The 23,323-nt window shown below is 41.3% G+C and overlaps 1 protein-coding gene across 1 annotated transcript; it reads left to right on the top strand.

The window, feature by feature from the left end:
* Positions 1–16,824: 16,824 nt before the first annotated feature.
* LOC306924924 (uncharacterized protein) lies at positions 16,825–21,821 on the top strand (the record flags this gene model as incomplete). The annotated part of the gene is made up of 3 exons (XM_079503605.1): positions 16,825–17,830; positions 18,583–18,795; positions 21,484–21,821. The coding sequence occupies 3 exons, from the start codon at positions 16,825–16,827 to the stop codon at positions 21,819–21,821; spliced, it is 1,557 nt and encodes a 518-aa protein (XP_079359731.1).
* Between the last annotated feature and the right edge of the window lie 1,502 nt (positions 21,822–23,323).

Below are 23,323 nucleotides of genomic sequence, written 5' to 3' on the forward strand. Positions count from 1 at the left end.
GGATTCGTTTTAATCGCAGCAAAGCTTTCTGGTGTGAATGTCACCTAAGTGTGTTATAAAGCAGATGGACTTTGATAAAAAATGTGGTTGCTGATGACGCATTGAAACACAACACTTCGTACAGTATGCAAGGGGGAAATAATGTTCTCTTCTGTGACAACATCACATTATGTTCATAGATTGAAAATAAATAGAAACATATATTTGGAGCTAATTCATATTTTTATTCTACACTTTTCAACCTGTTCCACAGCACGGAAGACCAGCAAAGGGTTAACTTCAACAAAGTGTGACCCGCCACAGCAACCTAACAGCTGCAGAAATACCAGATCAAAAGGATTTTCTCATAAACAGAAAAGTTTTTAAGACAGACAGGTGAGTTTGGTAATTCAACACAGAACATCAACATTTTAAGTCCATGATACATTTCAATTTATCAGAATTACGTATTTTAGTGAAGTATTCAAAATGTAGTGTATATTAAAAACTATTGTATGAATCAAGGTTTTTATTCTAAATTAAGACACGTAGCATTCAAACGTGTAACTTTTGTTTTCATTCCCAGTGTGTAGAAATGGCGTATGCCAGCAGTCTGCTGTCTGAAGAGCACTTCCTGTGTTCTATCTGTCTGGATGTGTTCACTGATCCAATCAGCACTCCATGTGGACACAACTACTGCAAAGCCTGTATCACACATTACTGGGACATTAGTGATTTTTGTCATTGTCCACTATGTAACAAAATCTTCTCTAATAGACCAGAATTCTCTGTTAATAAAGTCCTCTCTGAGATGGTTGATCAGTTCAGGAGTTCAAAACGTTCCGGCACCAACCCAGAACCTGCTAAACCAGACGAAGTGTCCTGTGATTCCTGTACTGAGCCAATAAAGCTCAAGGCCCTGAAGTCCTGCCTGGTGTGTCGGGCCTCCTACTGTGAGACTCACCTGGAGCCTCATCTGAGAGCCACAGCGTTTAAACGACACAAACTAATCAACCCTGTGAAGAACCTGGAAGACATTATGTGTCAGAAACATGATAGACCTCTGGAGCTGTTCTGTAAGACTGATCTCATGTGTGTTTGTCAGTTCTGCACCCAGGCAGATCACAAGTCACATCAAATCGTATCTCTGAAAGAGGCATATGACGAGAAGAAGGCTGAGCTGGGAAAGACAGAGGCTGAAGTTCAGCAGATGATCCGGGAGAGACAAGTGAAGATTCACGAAGTCGAACGCTCAGTAGTGCTCAGCAAGAAAGCTGCAGACAGAGAGATAGCAGATAGTGTGAAGGTCTTCACTGCGATGATCAGTTGTATTGAGAGAAGCCAGGCTGAGGTCAGGAATGTGATTGAAGAAAAGCAGAAATCAACAGAGAAACAGGCTGAAGGCTTCATAAAAGAGCTGCAACAGGAAATCACTCAGTTTGAGAAAAGAAGCTCTGAGCTGAAACAGCTCTCACACGCTGAAGACCACATCCAACTTCTCCAGAACTTTAAACCCATCAACATCCCTGTACCCATCAAGGACTGGACAAAGGTCAGTGTCCATCCATCTTCATATGTGGGGACTGTGGGGAAAGTGTTGGATCAGCTGAAGAAGACACTTAGTAAAGAGATGGAGAAGCAGATTCGCGAGCAGTATCACTATCAAGACAATCAGCCTCTGTTCAAAGACCGCAACAAGAACACGGTCGCACACGCGAGCCACAGCGACGAGCAGAGTGCCGGAACAGTGTTGGATCAGCTGAAGAAGACACTTAGTAAAGAGATGGAGAAGCAGATTCAGCCTCTGTTCAAAGACCGCAACAAGACCACGGTCGCACACGCGAGCCACAGCGACGAGCAGAGTGCCGGAACAGTGCCACGCGTCATCAGTGCCCATACCCAAGGTGGGGTTGGCGAAAGGGCCTTTCTGTGTACAGTTTGCATGTTCTCCCCGTGTCCCCTAGGGTAGGTACCCTCACAAAAACATGCAGTAATCCTGGTCTCTAAAACTACCTGGGTGCCTAATGGAGGGGAAAGGAACTGGTCGGAATAACGTGTTCCTTCCACACGATACGTCCGGCCAGGGAAATTCCCCCCTGTCAGGTGAAAAGAAGCAGCTTGGACTCCTCATGCATAGAAGGAGGCATGAGATCAGTCCGCTGCCCCCACAGGTTGGCAGAGGAAGTGTAGCGCCCAGGATTACATTAGATAATTGGCACTGGGTGAAAAAAATGGGTTGCAAAATCGTGGGATAAAAATTATAGAAAAAAAAGGTAAGGCCATTTGCAATAAAAAAAAACATTCTGCATGTGGGGTTTTTACCCAGGGTAAATAAGGTGATAAACTTGAAATGGATGTAAATCGTCTCCTGAAACCTCCAAAACCGTCACTTTTCAGGATTCAAATTCGAAAATAGCAAAAGTAGATCTACACGCTCAACACGCGTCGCTTCGCGCCACGTTTTCGAGCTTGCCGATCTCCTACTTTTGATGCTTTTGTGTGACGTGTAGTGTGATCAAGAAGGGCCTAAATTTGCGAAAAAACTAAAAGTTTGAATACAGAGAGAAATGTCTGCTTGACAGCGATGAAATGTACGGTAGGTTTGGTACTACCTCCAAATGTGTCTCCCTGAAACAGTGTTCCATTTTCAGGAATCGTCGCAGCTCAGAGCACGGTGAGGGTCCAAGTGATTGTTAAAGGTCAAACCTTCGGCTGTCACCGCACTCTGTTGCAACGCGTGAGGCAGCTGGGTGGACTTCACGTAGACGAGACCGACAGCGGCCCGAAGGTCGTCATCGTCTTCTGCCCGGTGAAGACGCGCCACATGACAGACATTGAGGCAGCAATGAAAGACGTCGTCCCAGGTAATAGCATATACGCTTTGTTTTCAGTTTTTGTTTATTTTTATTTTTTTAAATCCGAATTAGTTTTACGGAATTATTGAATTTCACTCCTTGAATTGAAAATTTAATTTTCTCCTCCTGCACAGTGATATTCAGAGTTAATTCAACATATCTCGTTATCACATAAGCATGTGTGTATGAATTCATGCGAGTCAAGAAACTCAACCCATTGGCTTCATGGATGCAAAATTATGGATTCCACCAAGGTTATAAGAAGACCCACCCTACCTGATTGGCTTCCTGGCAGGCAAAGTTTTACTCAGGTTAAGGTTAAGGTTAGGCATAGTTTTACTGAGGTTATGGTTAAGGTTAGGTGGAGGCATACAGTAGTTACTGAGGGTAAGGTTAGGATTGTAAAAGAATAAGTACTTGCATCGACTCTGTGTCTGTAATTCTGTGTGCATATTCCACATAACTTGATAGCAAAAAAATAAAATTAAAGATACAGAAAGGTTAGTGTTTTGTTCCATCCATACAATAAATGCATTCCTTTTGTTTTGAACACTAGAGAGCGAGTGGAATGGAATTACGGACATCACAGAAAAACCCGGCATAACCTAAAGCCCAAACCACACCAGTGGGTCGTTTTTCTTTGTGTGCTTTCTTTGTGTGCTTCAATTCATTATCTGCCCCAGTACACTACTGCAGCTAATCTAGTGTTGCCAGATTTTGCTGTGTCTAGGCTATGTTTTACCATTACCATTTTGTCTTAAGCCCTAACCACACGGTCGAGACGGTTTTAGCGTTGTCCCTACGGTGTGATATGTCCTGTTGCACGTTGACGCAGGTCGTCCCACGTTGTCCCAAGTGATTCAACACATGGAATTCAATGGCCCAAACCGCACCAAAGTGTCACCATGCAACCCCTTGCAACCGTTTGGACCCAAGGAGTTGCATGGTGACCCTTTGGTGTGGTTAGGGCTTTAGTGTTCAAAAACACAATTAAATCGTTAATCACAATTTATCATCATGTAAAATGTCATAATTGTGACAGCCCTATGTACTCAAATTCTACTATAGTTACTTAGTTTATCTCGGTCATGGTTTCTCTCTCTCTCTCTCTCTCTCTCTCTCTCTCTCTCTTTCGTCTTCTAAGGAGGGGCGGCCGTCATCCTGGTAGTGATGCATCACACGCTCAACGTTGATTACCTGTACATCGTGCGGACGCTGGGCGGCGACCACGACTGGGAGTTTGTCAACGTGCTCTACCACGCGACCGTGCCCGGTCTGCTGACGTGCGCGTTTAACGAGCAGGCGGTGGCACAGCTGCACGGTGCGTTGCTGAAGCACAGCAGTGTTGTGAGCCCCGTTGCTGCTACTGCTGCTGCTGCCAGTGTATATGGTAGCTATGGTGGAGGTAGCTCTGGTAAAACCAAAGGTGGTGGCGGCGGCCGTGGTGTTATGTAAATTGAAAGGATTACATATTTAGTAATTATGAATATAAGTAACCCAACTCTTTAATTTCTTCCTCCGTTGTAAAGGGAGGACTGGAGGAATGTAATAAAGTAAAAGTAATCAAGTCAGAAGGAATGTAAAACCTTTTAAACCAAGTGAATATTAACTTTATCTTTAATGTTATAAACTTATAAAACTTTTTAAGGATAAATACTTTAGAGGAAAACTACAATACTAAAATGAGAGAATTAGGCAGAGTAAAAGTATACCAGAATACCTTAGAAGGATTTTAGTACAGTCACTGGAAGGGGGTATCATGCACCCCCCGGAATTATACTTCTAATCAGTGTTTTCTTATTGGAAAAAATGTGCTGAAAATGATGAGCTATGATAAAAAGTTGTCAAAATGTCCCACCTACCTCAAAACCCCCTTTTTGGTATATGGCTCTGGCGAAATTGTGTAAAGGCAAATATTAATTCACTAAAATTACATAAATAGACATGGTGGTCTGAAATTGGTCATGGAGTATCTTGACACATAGGGGTAAGTAGCAGAACAGGATTTGGTTGGTTGCTACCATTATATTCTTAAATATGACCCACATCATCCTCAGAAACACCAAAAAATATGGTGTCCGCTTGACTAATAACAACAAAGATGGTTATTTTCCAACACATTATGGTGAGTATCACTGCCTCACTTGTATATAGAAAACTTCTCATATCCCCAAGCTTCAATTTGAGCCCAAGATAACCTTTCTATCTTGTAAATTACTCTTTCTGTCGCCAAAATTATGAACTATACCTCAAATCGGTGAAAATTGTATATTCAGTCAGTATCAGCTATACATTTAGAATAAATGAATGAATGACTGAGTTTTAACTCACTCCACATCATGGAATATTTCTTACTTGAATAAGCTATGTTAAAAAGTTTGCAAAGTGTCCCATCTACCATTTTTATGCAAATGAGTGCCTCCATTATCAAATTAATCGATTTTCACTATATCTCAGCCAATATTGCACTTAAATGAACAAATAAGGTGTCTAGACCTATGTTTTGAGGGTCGAGGATCTCAGTGAAACTATTCCTAAAGTGACCACATGTGCCCGTGGCATGCTGGTGTACAAATCAGTGCCGATTAAATCAATTCCTCTATCTCGTCGGCTTCTTGTCCATGCTCTCCAGACAGTGTCAAGGAGATCAACCAGTGAGGTTGGTAGGACTGCACCGCAGGACACACTGGATTAAAAAACTCTTTAGTTTCAACCCCCCCTGCCCTTCATCATAGGGTTTTGGTTTTTCCAAAAAAGCTTCATCAGCTCGCTTGTATAAGACACGATGGTTCTCTTCAGAGCAGAGTAGCATGGAGGAAGACGAGCCAGGTCAACTTTAGATTTAGAAATTAGTTTGTCATCTGCTCCCACCACTGTTTCACTGAAGACTCACAATTCAAATAGCTCTATAGCTCAAGCCAAGCCATGTGGCCCATAGGGCAGGAGCCTAACAAGTACACTCCCTGGCATGACTAGTATGTCGCAGGGACTTACCCCAATCAAACCCTTTAGTATTACCCAGCTGGGGATCGAACCCCTGACTATCCAGTCTCAGGGCGGACGCTCTAACTACAAGGCCACTGAGCTGTTGATGATATCCAGGGCTTCTTACGGGTGTGTAACTTTACAGTGTGTACAGAATGGAACCAAATGGACCTGTAAGCCTTGCAGAGCCATGAGGCCCATAGGGCAGGAGCCTATCTCCTGTTTCTGTAGTAGGAGGCAGCTTGATGTACAAGTACACCCACTGGACATGACGCTAGTATGTATCAGGGACTTACCCCAATCCAACCCTTGATGCTGAGTGCCAAGCAGGGACAAGCAGGGATGTACTGGGTTCCATTTTTCGGAGTCTTTGGTATGACCCGGCCGGGGATCGAACCCCGACCTCCCAGTCTCAAGGCAAACGCTCTGACCACAAGGCCACTGAGCTGTTGATATGCAGGGCCCCTTACGGGTGTGCAACTCTGAATGTACAAATGGAACCAAATGGACCTGTAAGGGTTATGGGGGTCCTTCAAATGTGCCTTGTGCTACACTATATGGAACAGATCCTTAATTAGTATAGTTGGAGCAATTCATCTGTCTGCTGTATGGACAGAGTTGCGAGTCTTCAGTATGGTAAATGGTGCATTTATAAAGCGCCTTTATCCAAGGCGCTTTACATAGACACACACATTCACACACACATTCATACACTGATGGCAGCGGAAACCATGCAAAGCACCAACCTGCACATCGGGAGCTGTTAGGGGTTCAGTGTCTTGCTCAAGGACACTTCGACACTAACTCTGGGGGAGCCTGGGTTTGAACTGGCAACCTTGCGGTTACCACTTAGCCACTCTACCCCTGAGCCACCGCCGCCCCAGTGGACGTCACCCGTGCCAAGTTGCTGCGGACAATGGTGGGGGCAAATGACAAACTCACTTCTTAAATCTAAAGTTGACCTGGCTCGTCTTCCTCCATGCTACTCTGCTCTGAAGAGAACCATCGCCTTATACAAGCGAGCTGATGAAGCTATTGTGGTAAAAACAAAACCATATGAAGGGCAGAGATGGTTGAAAATCCTTGTCATTGGAGACCATGGACAAGAAGACAAAGAAGACTGATGAGTTCTATGAACACGATGACTGATTAATGTGACGTTTGTGCATTTTGTTCTTTATGGTGCAGGCTAGGGTGGTCACTGTTTGTACACTGTTTACATTTTTGCCTTTGAGTGTGTATAGTAATAGGATGGAATACTGTTACAGGATTGTGTGACTGTTTGAATTTTGTACTGCATATTGCAGGCCATTCTATAGCGTGTATACTGCCGTATACTATTGTTCATACTAAGAATGTTTTTAGTTTTTGATGTTATGCTACAGTATATTCTAAATTATAAAGCTTGCTTAAATGCACAGAACCTGTCTAGATACCTTATTTGTAAAAGTTATATGCAATATTGGTATCTCTTACTTGGTATAAATGTGACTTTATTGTAATGGCAGCACTGATTTGTACACCAGCATGCCACGGGCACATGTGGTCACTTTAAGAATAGTTTCACTGAGATCCTTGACCGGTTGACCCTCAAAACATAGGTCTAGACACCTTATTTGTTCATTTAAGTGCAATATTGGCTGAGATATAGTGAAAATCGATTGTTTCATAACTCATTTGCATAACAATGGTAGATTGGACACTTTGCCAACTTTTTAACATGGCTTATTCAAGAAATATTCCATAATGTGGAGTCAGTTCAAACTCAGTTATTCAATCATTCATTCCAAAGGTATAGCTGAAATATGAATATACAATTTTCACCGATTTGAGGTATAGTTCAGAATGTTGGCGACAGAAAGAGTAATTTACAAGATAGAAAGGTTATCTTGGGCTCAAATTGAAGCTTAGGGATATGGGAAGTTTTCTATATACAAGTGAGGCAGTGATACTCACCATAATGTGTTGGAAAATAACCATCTTTGTTGTTATTAGTCAAGCGGACACCATATTTTTGTGTGTTTCTGAGGATGATGTGGGTCATATTTAAGAATATAATGGTAGCAACCAACCAAATCCTGTTCTGCTACTTACCCCTATGTTTCAAGATACTCCATGACCAATTTCAGACCACCATGTCTATTTATGTAATTTTAGTGAATTAATATTTGCCTTTACACAATTTCGCCAGAGCCATATACCTAAAAGGGGGTTTTGAGGTAGGTGGGACATTTTGACAACTTTTTATCATAACTCATCATTTTCAGCACATTTTTTCCAATAAGAAAACACTGATTAGAAGTATAATTCCGGGGGGTGCATGATACCCCCTTCAAGTGACTAGACTATTTGACACCAGACACGAAAGAAGAGAAGTCCACACCAGAGCTAAGGATTTTCCATTTGATATATTACCAATTACATCGGGAGAGAAATGGCAGGTCCGTACAGCGTTAAAAAGATCTCTCACTGACACATCATCAGTGAAAACAATTTATAGTACATAAGTCATAACATCCTTTTGACATGGAGAAGTAATGTATTTGAGTTCAGAGGGTAACCAAAAGGGAATAATAGCGGCACCTATAGCTGGGAGGTGTACTTGGCACACTATACAACTGATGGCCGTGCCGACTAATATAACATATTTAAGACATAAATAGGAGAGCGAGGGAGACGGAATGTCTGCCGAGCTAGAAGGTCAAAAAATATGTTGTTACAGTTACGCTGCGGTGTTTTGGCAAACAGGAGAAAAACAACTCTTTATCTCACACACTGGCTAGGGGAGAAGTGAGAACCGAAATCAGTGGGACAGTGTGACCTGAGTCACATGAAAAATACATGGGCATGGGGCATAAGTAACGATTCATAATTATTGCAGGGCACATGTAATACGACATCCGCAAAACAACAAATCTACAAATAAATCCCAAAAAAATAATCAGCGGCCATGGTGTTTTCGGATGGTTTACTCGTGGTAAATGATAAACTCAGGAGCTTCTTCTTCTTTTTTTTATTTTTTTTATTTTTTTAACTTTTTCTGTTTTGTATGTGTCTATGGAGTAACATTACACTAATAGACGCCCGGGTGTGGCTAGAATATTAAAATATGTCTTCCATGTGTATCTTTGGATTCTTCTTGAAAGCTGAAAGCCTTTGAGTCAAAAGGCCCAATCAAAAATACACCGCTTTAGTGACACACTAAAGCGTGCGTGCGTGCGTGCGTGCGTGCGTGCGTGCGTGCGTGCGTGCGTGCGCACACACACACACACACACACACACACACACACACACACACACACACACACACACAGGTATAGGTTGTTATAGTGTGCTGGTCCCCATGACAACACATGTTCTCAAGGTCATCCATGAAACCATGAAGCCACTTTTGGTAAATGGTAAAATGGTAAATGGTGCATTTATATAGCGCCTTTATCCAAGGCGCTTTACATAGATTGTGCATTACATTCACCCATTCATACACCGACGGCGATTGCGGCGGAAGCCATGCAAGGTACCAACCAGCACATCGGGAGCAATTTGGGGTTCAGTGTCTTGCCCAAGGACACTTCGACATGTAGACAGGAGGAGCCGGGATTCGAACCGCCGACCCATGGATCATTGGACGACCTGCTCTATCTCCTGAGCCACAGTCGCCCACTGGTACTCATTGGTACTGGTGCTCATAGTCACATAGTCACACACAAACACGGTTGAACACGGACATTGCTGTTCCTTGGAGTGGTTGCACCACTCAAAAATAGTGGCGGCAGCAGGATTTAAACCCAGGAGGTATGGGTTGGAAGTCTAATGACTAGCATGCTACTGAGCTGGCTTCCAGAAAGGGTTTTCTAGCTGTATTCGAATGGGAGAATGCCCTGCCCCACGGGCACCCTAATATTCTTACTAGTAGTCAGAAGTAAATGTCTTGTAAATGGAAAACAACAATGAAGGAACATTCAATTGCAGGGAATTTGCATCGGGTGTGTGAAATTATTTAAACACGGTTGCTATTGTGTAATTGGCTGGCTTCAGAATTGGACCAGATAGGTGATAATTGTCAAGTCTATTTAGCTTTTCCTCCTTTGTCCTTTGTGCCGTTTCCTAATTGTTTGTTTTTCTTACCATCATCACATTAAGAGAGAAAACAACAGCACAGGCGATTTAATTAGGGTGGCATATTACGTATACTAGTGGCGCTACTAGGGGAGACTGGGGAGCTCACCCACTACATCAACCTTATGATAATCTACTGAACTGAAATGGGCATTTCAAAAGTTAAATCCACAATAAAGGTTATTTTTTTAACCATTTAGCATCATAATGATGAAGTGCATTGTGGCATTTCCTAATGGTTTGTTTTACAATGTGCATTTATACAGCGCCTGGGCTTTGTTTACTTTGATGTTCTGATCACCTGAACCATGACAAAACAAAAACAATATTCTATCATATTTGTTTTGGCTAGGAAAATGTTATGGAATACAAAAAAAAAACTGCAGTGTCCATGCATGGAATACTTTGAAGACACTAGAACAAATTGATCAACATCATTATGTGATGCAATGTTCTTATTTATCACTGTAGCCGATGCTTCTGTAAATATTTGTTAATTGGCCTATCTTGTTTTAGTGAATTGTGTTGTGTTTGGTTATCTTGTCATAATTGTTGTTTTATTGTATGAATAATAACAAAATGTTTGAGATGAGATGTGTTTGGTATAGCTGTGTGTTAGAGCCTACCTTTTGTTGTGTTGTTTCCATTCCATCAATCTGGAACATTGGGCTTAAAATCGTCTAAACGAAGCATCTCTAAGTTATAATAATGTAAGAAAGCACAGTGATAAACTTGACAGAGAAATGATGAAGATACAGTTTTTATTTCGAATTAAAAAAATTCTCTTTATTAAAAAAATGAATTATGTATGGACGTGTTTGGAGAGAGCGGATGAATTGTCCAAATTAACATGTGATATATCTTGTCTTTCAGTGAATGGTTATCTGGAATGGGGGGTTGAACAAACCCCATAAACTAAACTCATAACCTTCCCTTGTAGAGAGAGGCCTGTCTGTGCTTTTGGACAAAGTTATTGTTTTATACCTTATACCAACTTACTTGACACACCTCTACACTCTCCCCTTTTTACTTTCTCAGTGGGTGCCTTTGTGTTGTAGCAGGCAACATTGTAATTGAATTATTACCACATCATTCTTATTTATGTATTATTTACTAATATGAAAAAGCTTTTCCCCTATGGTGAAAATTCCAGCTTCATCATTAATATATAATCATATAATCTTCATCATTAATATATATATATATATATATATATATATATATATATATATATATATATATATATATATATATATATATATATATCAAAAAGTGAAAAAAGGGACTGCACACTCCAGGGAACAAAGACGGACAACTTACTGCATCAACTTATTTATTAGACACATGAACAAACAGATCAAAATGAAAACTCATTTGAAAAATAAATACATCTCTTTCCATATACAAAAAATATAACAATATAAATATATATAGCAGATGTATAAAATACAAATAAAAAACCCACCACAACAGTTCCAATACACAATATAAAACAGATAAAATGTCATGGGCCTCATTCTAGGGAAAATATGGAATAGGTCAGGTAAAATAATTACAATTAGGGCAACCACATCAATAATAAAGGCTTAATAAATAGGGCAGAGTGGTAATAGTACATTTATGACCATTGGGTTTATAGAAATGGGCTGAGGTCTAAACTCTCATTCAAGCCATTTGGTTCCATTGTGTTCAGGGTGAAAATCCAGTGTGCCTCTTTCTGTAAAATAAGTTTTACCATGTCACCGCCTCTAGGTGGCAGGTCAACCTTCTCTATGCCAATACATTTGAGGGTGGCTGCTGACCCATGTCCCCTTTCTTTATAATGTCGGGCAATAGCATAGTCCATATTCCCATTTCGGATTGCAGCTTTATGTTCGGCTATTCTTATTTTCAGATTGCGTTTAGTTTGACCAACGTATACATTTTAACATATATACAACATGAGTTGTGTTACAATTAATGAAGCCCTTTATTTTATGTTCCTGACCAATTTGTGGATGATAAAAGACCTTGGTGGTACTAGTGTTTGAACATCTACCACAAGGGTGGTTGCCACATCATTCAGCATTTAACCAATTGGTGGCCTTGGGTGGCTTGTACATGGAAGTGACAACAAACAAAACCTGGGTGGTACTGTTGAAATATTTTTTAAGTTGGGATCGCATTTCACTATGTTCCAATGTTTGTGGATAATATTTTTAATTGCATGAGATGAGGTGCTAAATTCCGAAACAAATGTGACTTTATTGTCTGAAGTATCTCTGTTAACAGGTTGCAGGAGGGTCTCTCTTTGTACATCTTTTATTTTATTTTCTGCCGTATGTATGGTAGAGGTCTTGTAACCCCTATTTCTGAACCTGTTATGCATTTAATTTGCCTTTATTTTAAAGTCAGCAGAATCGCTGCAAATCCTTTTGAGGCGCAAAAACTGTCCATATGGAATGTTTTCCACTAGGAGCCTGGGATGATGGCTATGTGCATGTAAAATACTGTTCCGGTCTGTGGGTTTGCGAAAAATTGTAGTCTTATTAAGAAGGCCATCTGGGTCTACTGAAATGCGTAGGTCTAAGAAGTCAATCTGGTCTTTAGGCTACTGTGTTCCATTGTAAATTTTAAAGTAGGGTGTGTACCATTAATATAGTCCTTGAACACAAATAACTCATTTTCTTCACCAGTAAATATCATTAGGATGTCATCTATAAACCTTTTCCAATATATGACTTTATTTAGGAGTAGAGAAGCTGCCTTGTTATGAATAAAGCGAGATTCCCAATGACCCATAAATAGATTAGCATAATTGGGAGCAAATGTAGATCCCATAGCAGTACCCTGGGTTTGTATAAAGAACTTATTATCAAACAAAAAGTAATTTGATTTCAAAACAAAATTTGCAAAATTAAACAAACAGTCAGAAGAAATGTCTTCTCTTGTACCTAAAAAGTGAGACATTGCCGCCAGGCCGTCATCACGGGGTATATTAGTATATAGGCTTTCAACATCAAGAGTTACCAGGTAGGCCCCATGTGGGATAGTTATGTCTAATGATTTAATGACATCCCTGGTGTCCGCTACATACGAAGGCAGTGCTTTGACAGTGTCTTTAATAAAGAAATCAACGAATTGGCTTAATGGCTCTGATAGTGAATTATTCCCTGAGACGATGGGTCTACCTGGCGGGTTTGTCAAACCTTTATGAATTTTGGGTAATAGATAAAACACAGGTGTAACTGGAAAATTAACCTTGAGAAACTCATATTGTTTTTTTGTTATACTATTCTCCCGGAGGGCAGTATCCAGAATCTCATCCCTGTCATTCATCAGGTGTTCAATAGGGTTTTGGGGGAGCCGTTTGTAAAAAGAGGTGTTACCAAGCTGTCGCATAGCTTCAGCAATATAATCTTTGGTATTTTGAACAACAATGGACCCGCCCTTATCAGCAGACTTAATAATGATTTTATCATTTTTACTAAGTTATTCTAGAGCTTTTCGCTCCAATGCTGTGATATTTTGGCGTTTAGTTACTTTATCTGATGAAGTGACAAGTTTCTGGATATCCTGCTCAACCAATTTACTAAAGGTAACCAAAGTCGGATTCAAAGTGCTGGTAGGACAAAATGTAGATCCTTTCTTAAATGTATTCACAGGATTAGTCGGTACAGTTTGGTCAACCTTTCTGAAGTGATTTCTCAGGTGCAAAAGTCTGAAAAACTTATAGCAGTCCACCTTTAGCTTAAATGCATTAACCTTATTTGTAGGTACAAAAGAAAGTCCTTTACTTAAGGCTGTTAGCTGAGCAGGGGAGAGTGTACAGTCAGATACATTTATTACCGTCTGTGAGAGAGAGAGAGAGAGAGAGAGAGAGAGAGAGTTCTGTACATGGGTGAAAATAGGATAGCCTATTCTAAGTGTGTAAAGCAGATGGACTTTGATCAAAAATGTAACCCTAACGCATTCAAACACAACACTTTGTACAGTATGCACGGGGGAAATAATGTTCTCTTCTGTGACAACATCACATTATGTTCATAGATTGAAAATAAATAGAAACATATATTTGGAGCTAATTCATATTTTTATTCTACACTTTTCAACCTGTTCCACAGCACGGAAGACCAGCAAAGGGTTAACTTCAACAAAGTGTGACCCGCCACAGCAACCTAACAGCTGTAGAAATACCAGATCAAAAGGATTTTCTCATAAACAGAAAAGTTTAAGACAGACAGGTGAGTTTGGTATAATTGTTAGTATTCAACACAGAACATCAACATTTTAATTACTTTGGGCTACTGGTTGACAGTTTAAATGTCTGTGTAGCGTCAAAGTCCTATTACTTTGGGCTACTGGTTGACAGTTTAAATGTCTGTGTAGCGTCAAAGTCCTATTACTTTGGGTTACTGGTTGACAGTTTAAATGTCTGTGTAGCGTCAAAGTCCTATTACTTTGGGCTACTGGTTGACAGTTTAAATGTCTGTGTAGCGTCAAAGTCCTATTACTTTGGGCTACTGGTTGACAGTTTAAATGTCTGTGTAGCGTCAAAGTCCTATTACTTTGGGCGGTAACAAGACAACTCACCCCTTTTGCCACTTTTGGTGAGTTGTCCTGACAACTCACCCCTAAACGTGAAGACATCTCACCCCTGCTTTTCCTAGGGGTGAGATGTCTTCACTTTCCGGGGTGAGATGTCTTCACTTTTGGCCACTTTCGGGGTGAGATGTCTTCACGTTTAGGGGTGAGTTGTCAGGACAACTCACCAAAAGTCTGACTGAATATGTAGCCTTTGAGCTATACTTTACTGAATATTTCACAAGAATATAACACAAGAGTCAAATGTACGGTCAAATGTAATGTAGTTTATTTAAATATAGAAACATTGTAAACAAAGTTCAAACAGCAGTTTGTACAAAAAATATAGAAAAAAGGTAAACATCAAAAGTTTAGAAAAACATCAGTTTGTACAAAAAAATATAGAAAAAAGTTAAGTATAGTAAAAATGTAAACTAAAAAATATAGTAAAAAGTTGTCATATCTAAAAACATCAGTTTGCTACAAAAACACTAAAAAGTTGTCATATCTACAAAAACACTGTTTCAGTGATAGAAGAAAAATGTGAACTGAACCCCTCTCAATTTGGTTACTCCAGATGGCTGTCACTTTTCTCACATGCTAATGTAACTAGCAGTAGCCAGATCATCATCGATATTGCTTTGCTATTCAGATGTAATTCAGTCAGTATAGGCCTATTAGAACTGTGATTGATTGATCATGCGTCCGTTGTGCGTCTAATTAGCAACTTTGTACAGCCGTGAGCCTCTGCCTTTGAAGCGCAAACATTATCCACAAACGACCCCCCCCCCCCCCCTCAATGCTGCATAGAGAGAGAGAGAGAGAGAGAGAGAGAGAGACGCTCTACTCCTTACAAGTGTTTCACCGGATTTTACTGTTAAATAAATAAATAATTAGCCGTGACTGCGCACGTCTGTAGGAACCGATAGTTAGATCCGAAATTGAATTATGCCTACTGTAATGGGTGCCACGGAAAGTACAGACAACTCACCCCGCAATGTCAGAAAGTACGGACAGCTCACCCCGGAAAGTGAAGACATCTCACCGGGGTGAGATGTCTTCACTTTCCGGGGTGAGCTGTCCGTACTTTCTCGCCCAACTCGCCCCAGCGGAAAGTACAGACAACTCACCCCGACATGTCAAAAAGTGAAGACAACTCACCGGGGTGAGATGTCCGGTATTCCTTTGGGCTACTGGTTGCCCGACGCAGAGGATCTAGTCTAGACTTGTGATAAAAAGACTGATGTCCAAACATTGACTTAAAAAAGGATATTTATTCACTGTAACTTCAGTATTACATAAAGCAAAAGAATGTCAAAAGCATATACAATCACCAGCCTATGTCTCACAGTCAAAACACTGTTTGCCTTCACATCAGGACAACAACAGAGCATTCAATCAGGTGTGATTAAATAACCTGGCCAACCTTGGCCTTGACCAAGCCCTTGGAATGACGTCATCAAAAAACAGAGAAATAAAATGGGTGTTACAGTCTGAATTACAGTTTGTGATATAAAACTAAAATTGGGCCTGTTAAGTTGCACGATGACAGCCGCTCGTTAATTCGCATTACCACCAGCTTGTCTGTGTATCCTTTTTATTATAATTTCTCATGATATGGTTGTTACCTGACAGATTATGTGTATAATAATTATTGGCATTATTTGCAACTTGACTTGACACACCTCTACCCTCTCCCCTTTTTACTTTCTCAGTGGGTGCCTTTGTGTTGTAGCAACATTTTAATTGAATTAGGGAGAAATCAGTTGAAAACACATTTTGAGTTCTGTACATGGGTGAAAATAGGATAGCCTATTCTAAGTGTGTTATAAAGCAGATGGACTTTGATCAAAAATGTGGTTGCTGATGACGCATTGAAACACAACACTTCGTACAGTATGGAAGGGGGAAATAATGTTCTGTGACAACATCACATTATGTTCATAGATTGAAAATAAATAGAAACATATATTTGGAGCTAATTCATATTTTTATTCTACACTTTTCAACCTGTTCCACAGCACAGAAGACCAGCAAAGGGTTAACTTCAACAAAGTGTGACCCGCCACAGCAACCTAACAGCTGCAGAAATACCAGATCAAAAGGATTTTCTCATAAACAGAAAAGTTTAAGACAGACAGGTGAGTTTGGTATAATTGTTAGTATTCAACACAGAACATCAACATTTTAAGTCCATGATACAGTTTTTTAGTCAAAATGTATTGTATATTAAAAACTATTGTATGAATCAACGTTTTTATTCTAAATTAAGACACGTAGCATTCAAACGTGTAACTTTTGTTTTCATTCCCAGTGTGTAGAAATGGCGTCTGCCAGCAGTCTGCTGCCTGAAAAGCCTGAGATGGTTGATCAGTTCAGGAGTTCAAAACCTTCCGGCACCAACCCAGAACCTGCTAAACCAGACGAAGTGTCCTGTGATTCCTGTACTGAGCCAATAAAGCTCAAGGCCCTGAAGTCCTGCCTGGTGTGTCGGGCCTCCTACTGTGAGACTCACCTGGAGCCTCATCTGAGAGCCACAGCGTTTAAACGACACAAACTAATCAACCCTGTGAAGAACCTGGAAGACATTATGTGTCAGAAACATGATAGACCTCTGGAGCTGTTCTGTAAGACTGATCTCATGTGTGTTTGTCAGTTCTGCACCCAGGCAGATCACAAGTCACATCAAATCGTATCTCTGAAAGAGGCATATGACGGGAAGAAGGCTGAGCTGGGAAAGACAGAGGCTGAAGTTCAGCAGATGATCCGGGAGAGACAAGTGAAGATTCACGAAGTCGAACGCTCAGTAGTGCTCAGCAAGAAAGCTGCAGACAGAGAGATAGCAGATAGTGTGAAGGTCTTCACTGCTCTGATCAGTTGTATTGCGAGAAGCCAGGCTGAGGTCAGGAATGTGATTGAAGAAAAGCAGAAATCAACAGAGAAACAGGCTGAAGGCTTCATAAAAGAGCTGCAACAGGAAATCACTCAGTTTGAGAAAAGAAGCTCTGAGCTGAAACAGCTCTCACACGCTGAAGACCACATCCAACTTCTCCAGAACTTTAAACCCATCAACATCCCTGTACCCATCAAGGACTGGACAAAGGTCAGTGTCCGTCCATCTTCATATGTGGGGACTATGGGGATAGTGTTGGATCAGCTGAAGAAGACACTTAGTAAAGAGATGGAGAAGCAGATTCGCGAGCAGTATCACTATCAAGACAATCAGCCTGTGTTCAAAGACCGCAACAAGACCACGGTCGCACACGCGAGCCACAGCGACGAGCAGAGTGCCGGAACAGTGCCACGCGTCATCAGTGCCCATACCCAAGGTGGGGTTGGCGAAAGGGCCTTTCTGTGTGCAGTTTGCATGTTCTTCCCGTGTCCCCTAGGGTAGGTACCCTCACAAAAACATGCAGTAATCCTGGTCTCTAAAACTACCTCCCCCTGGCCAGCCAGGGCGCCTGATGGAGGGGAAAGGAACTGGTCGGAATAACGTTTTCCTTCCACACGCTACGTCCGGCCAGGGAAATTCCCCCCTGTCAGGTGAAAAGAAGCAGCTTGGACTCCTCATGCATAGAAGGAGGCATGAGATCAGTCCGCTGCCCCCCCAGGTTGGCAGAGGAAGTGTAGCGCCCAGGATTACATTCGATAATTGGCACTGGGTGAAAAATCGTGGGATAAAAATTATAGAAAAAAAAAGGTAAGGCCATTTGCAATACAAGAAAACATTCTGCATGTGGGGTTTTTACCCAGGGTAAATTCGGTGATAAACTTGAAATGGATGTAAATCGTCTCCTGAAACCTCCAAAACCGTCACTTTTCAGGATTCAAATTCAAAAATAGCAAAAGTAGATCTACACGCTCAACACGCGTCGCTTCGCGCCACGTTTTCGAGCTTGCCGATCTCCTACTTTTGATGCTTTTGTGTGACGTGTAGTGTGATCAAGAAGGGCCTAAATTTGCGAAAAAACTAAAAGTTTGAATACAGAGTTAAGAAATGTCTGCTTGACAGCGATGAAATGTACGGTAGGTTTGGTACTACCTCCAAATGTGTCTCCCTGAAACAGTGTTCCATTTTCAGGAAGCGTCGCAGCTCAGAGCACGGTGAGGGTCCAAGTGATTGTTAAAGGTCAAACCTTCAACTGTCACAGCACTCTGTTGCAACGCGTGAGGCAGCTGGGTGGACTTCACGTAGACGAGACCGACAGCGGCCCGAAGGTCGTCATCGTCTTCTGCCCGGTGAAGACACGCCACATGACAGAGATTGAGGCAGCAATGAAAGACGTCGTCCCAGGTAATAGCATAATGCTTTGTTTTCAGTTTTTGCTATTTAAAAAAAAAAATCTGTCCAATTAGTTTTACGGAATTATTGAATTTCACTCCTTGAATTGAAAATTGAATTTTCTCCTCCTGCACAGTGAGATTCAGAGTTAATTCAACATATCTCGTTATCACATAAGCATGTGTGTATGAATTCATGCGAGTCAAGAAACTCAACCCATTGGCTTCATGGATGCAAAATTATGGATTCCACCAAGGTTATAAGAAGACCCACCCAGGGCCACCCTACCTGATTGGCTTCCTGGCAGGCAAAGTTTTACTCAGGTTAAGGTTAAGGTTAGGCATAGTTTTACTGAGGTTATGGTTAAGGTTAGGTGGAGGCATACAGTAGTTACTGAGGGTAAGGTTAGGATTGTAAAAGAATAATAAGTACTTGCATCGACTCTGTATCTGTAATTCTGTGTGCATATTCTACATAACTTGATGGCAAAAAAAATGAACAAAAGATACAGAAAGGTTAGTGTTTTGTTTAATGCTGTCAATAATAACGCGTTAACAGCGTTAATTAATTGCGTTAATTAATTGCGTTATAATATTTAACGCAATTAACGCATGCGCAGTGTTCCCCCTAACCTTAGAGTATAAGCCCCTAACGTGCGCCCGTGTGTGCGGCTCAGGAACGTCCAGTGCATAACAAATCTGTCACTGTGTAGCGCACAGTCATGATTGAACAACACTAGAGAGATACACTGTAGCTTGTGTATTGTTGTTGGGTTCAATGGGTTGCCAAGTGGTTTGATTCTGTAACTCTGTTGCGTTACTTTGTCTGCCTACAGTGCCTAGCAAAGCCCCTTTGGATCATCATTAGGCTACACACAGTCACACACACACACACACACACACACACACACACACACACACACACACCTCCTCCAGTCTTCTTCCTCCGCACGCATGCACACACGCACACTACTAGTGCTGTGTACTGTGTGTAGCTATCAGGCTCAGACGCAGCGCGCTGCAAGAATCCCTCACAACATTTTATAGTACCGTCGGGTCCGTCGCAACTTGTGGACAGTTTGAAAATGCGGGTCCTACGTGCATTAAGCCATTAACGTTGGTCCGCCTGGTTTCGTTTTGTCCAACGCGAGTACGTGAATCAGCATGGCTGCGCCTGCAGTATAGGCTATTACCAAAACAAACACATGGTACTTTTGTGTCGCGCATGGAAAGCAACTGAAAACGACCATGGATATAAAGACAGTTCTCCTGTACTGCTGTGCACAGCGCAGATAATGCACAACTCCAGGTACGAACCAAAACACTGACTGAAGCTGATCATTCACAACTAACTCCAGTGTCCTGCAGTCCTGCAGTCCCGCAATGTAAGAGAGACAATTAAATCTCGTCTCTCACTATAGTCCACTTCTCTACAATGCCATTCTAGCCTTAAAACCTACATTTATATGTTATTCAATATTTTACTTTAGCGCAAAATATAGGCTTTTCTAAATCAAGCCCTGTTTCAAAAATGGTTATGTGCCATGTTATTGTATTTTGTGAATTAACTATAGTCTACAGTTTAACCCATTGATTCTCAGCCATTTTAATTTCAAGGACCCCCAAATTAAATTGATAGAAAGTAGCCTAGGCCATTTCATTATGATTTTTATCTCTGGACTGGGACCCCAGTCTCCATCCATCCATCTTCAACCGCTTATCCGTGGTCGGGTCGCGGGGCAACAGCTCCACCAGAGTGTTCCAGACTTCCCTCTCCAGAGCAACATTAGTGACTTCCTCATGGGGGACCCCAGTCTACATGGCCAAAAGCCAGTGTTAATTTAACTCAAAGTGTAGGCTAGGCCTACAAATGCTCACATCATATATAAATGCATTAGAAAACAAAAAACATTAAAAAACTAATTTATATCCGCTTTCTGTCATTTATATTAACATTTCCACAACAATATACAGGAAAATATGGCATATTTTGGACATAGTTCGAATGGTGATTAATCAATATTAAATTAATTTTGAAGCTGTGATTAATCTGATTAAAATTTGTAATCATTTGACAGCCCTAGTTTTGTTCCATCCATACAATAAATGCATTCCTTTTGTTTTGAACACTAGAGAGCGAGTGGAATGGAATTACGGGCATCACAGAAAAACCCGGCATAACCTAAAGCCCAAACCACACCAGTGGGTTGTTTTTCTTTCTGTGCTGCTTCAATTCATTTGAAGCAGCAACACTAATCTATAGTGTTGCCAGATTTTGCTGTGTCTAGGCTATGTTTTACCATTACCATTTTGTCTTAAGCCCTAACCACACGGTCGAGACGGTTTTAGCGTTGTCCCTACGGTGTGATATGTCCTGTTGCACGTTGACGCAGGTCGTCCCACGTTGTCCCAAGTGATTCAACACATGGAATTAAATGGCCCAAACCGCACCAAAGTGTCACCATGCAACCCCTTGCAACCGTTTGGACCCAAGGAGTTGCATGGTGACCCTTTGGTGTGGTTAGGGCTTTAGTGTTCAAAAACACAATTCAATCGTTAATCGCAATTATTTGTTTGACAATTTATCATCATGTAAAATGTCATAATTGTGACAGCCCTATGTACTCAAATTCTACTATAGTTACTTAGTTTATCTCGGTCATGGTTTCTCTCTCTCTCTCTCTCTCTTTCGTCTTCTAAGGAGGGGCGGCCGTCATCCTGGTAGTGATGCATCACACGCACAACGTCGATTACCCGAACATCGTGCGGACGCTGGGCGGCGACCACAGCTGTGACTTTGTCAACGTGCTCTACCACGAGACCGTGCCCGGCCTGCTGACGTGCCCGTTTAATGAGCAGGCGGTGGCACAGCTGCACGGTGCGTTGCTGAAGCACAGCAGTGTTGTGAGCCCCGTTGCTGCTGCTGCTGCCAGTGTATATGTTAGCCAACTAGCCATTGGTGGAGGTAGCTCTGGTAAAACCAAAGGTGGTGGCGGCGGCCGTGGTGGTGTTTTCGGATGGTTTGCTGGTGGTAAATGATAAACTCAGGAGCTTCTTCTTTTTTTTCTTTTTTAAACTTTTTCTGTTTTGTATGTGTCTATGGAGTTAACATTACTCTAATAGACGCCCGGGTGTGGCTAGAATATTCAAGGCCCAATAAAAAATACACCGCTTTAGTGACACACTAAAATCCTCGCCTCCCCTAACCCCTCCCCCATTATCATACAACAACAGCTGTGGGCGAGTTCAGGTGGGGGGTGCTAAAGGAAAAAACAGGTAGGCCTATGCGTAATGAACTGGTAGGTGTGGCCACATAAAAACATCACTTTAACACTTTCTGTAATCTGTACACTTTAAAAAAAAAAATTATTGAATCTTCCTCCTAGTTCTTACCTATACTTAGTAACTGATGATCATGTTTTTTTGCTGTAACCCTACAGCAGTGGTGATTTTAATTCTTAAAAAATTCTTTAAAATATACATTAACCACTTCAGCCATATCCTACTTACTTACTACTACTTATAGGCTATTTGAAAACAGTCAATCTACAAATAACGTAGCGTATTACAGTTTGTTTTATTTTAAATTGTTTTATTGGCTTCCAAAGTTAGTCGGAACTGTTAATAACGTTTTCAATCGAAGTGTCCTTGAGCAAGACTCTGAACCCCTAATTGCATGGTTTCCTCCGCCATTGGTGTATGAATGTGTGCGTGAATTACAATCTATGTTTGGATAAAAGCGCTATATAAATGCACGATGTAAAACATTAAACCACACACACACACACACACACACACACACACACACACACACACACACACACACACACACACACACACACACACACACACACACACACAGGTATAGGTTGTTGTTACACACAGTGTGCTGGTCCCCATGACAACACATGTTCTCAAGGTCATCCATGAAACTAATAATAATACATACAATAATGAAAATAAAAATGATGAATGATAAATAATAATTTTGGCAACTGTAACAGAAGCAAACGCATTGTTGTCTTGCATACAAACAAGAACATTTGTTTTCCTTCTCAATCTCTTTGAAAACCTTTTTACTGTTTCTGGCCTGCAGTCAGTGAGTCAGCTCAAGCGAACTTTGCAGTGTTCGGCATGGCAAATTGCACGCTTTAACGTGCTTGGTGGTGTCTCGCATGGCTCAAGTGTGCTTGAGACGGCGATGGTCTAAAACTAAACTATATAGGAAAAATAGTGGCGGCAGCAGGATTTAAACCCAGGAGGTATGGGTTGGAAGTTTAATGACTAGCGAGGCATGCTACTGAGCTGGCTTCCAGAAAGGGTTTTCTAGCTGTGTTAGAATGGGAGAATGCCCTACCACACGGGCACCCTAATATTCTTACTAGTAGTCAGAAGTAAATGTCTTGTAAATGGAAAACAACAATGAAGGAACATTCAATTGCAGGGAATTTGCATCGGGTGTGTGAAATTATTTCAACACGGTTGCTATTGTGTAATTGGCTGGCTTCAGAATTGGACCAGATAGGTGATAATTGTCAAGT

This window comes from Electrona antarctica (genome assembly GCF_951216825.1).
Source record: "Electrona antarctica genome assembly, chromosome: 6".
NCBI classification, from domain to species: domain Eukaryota; kingdom Metazoa; phylum Chordata; class Actinopteri; order Myctophiformes; family Myctophidae; genus Electrona; species Electrona antarctica.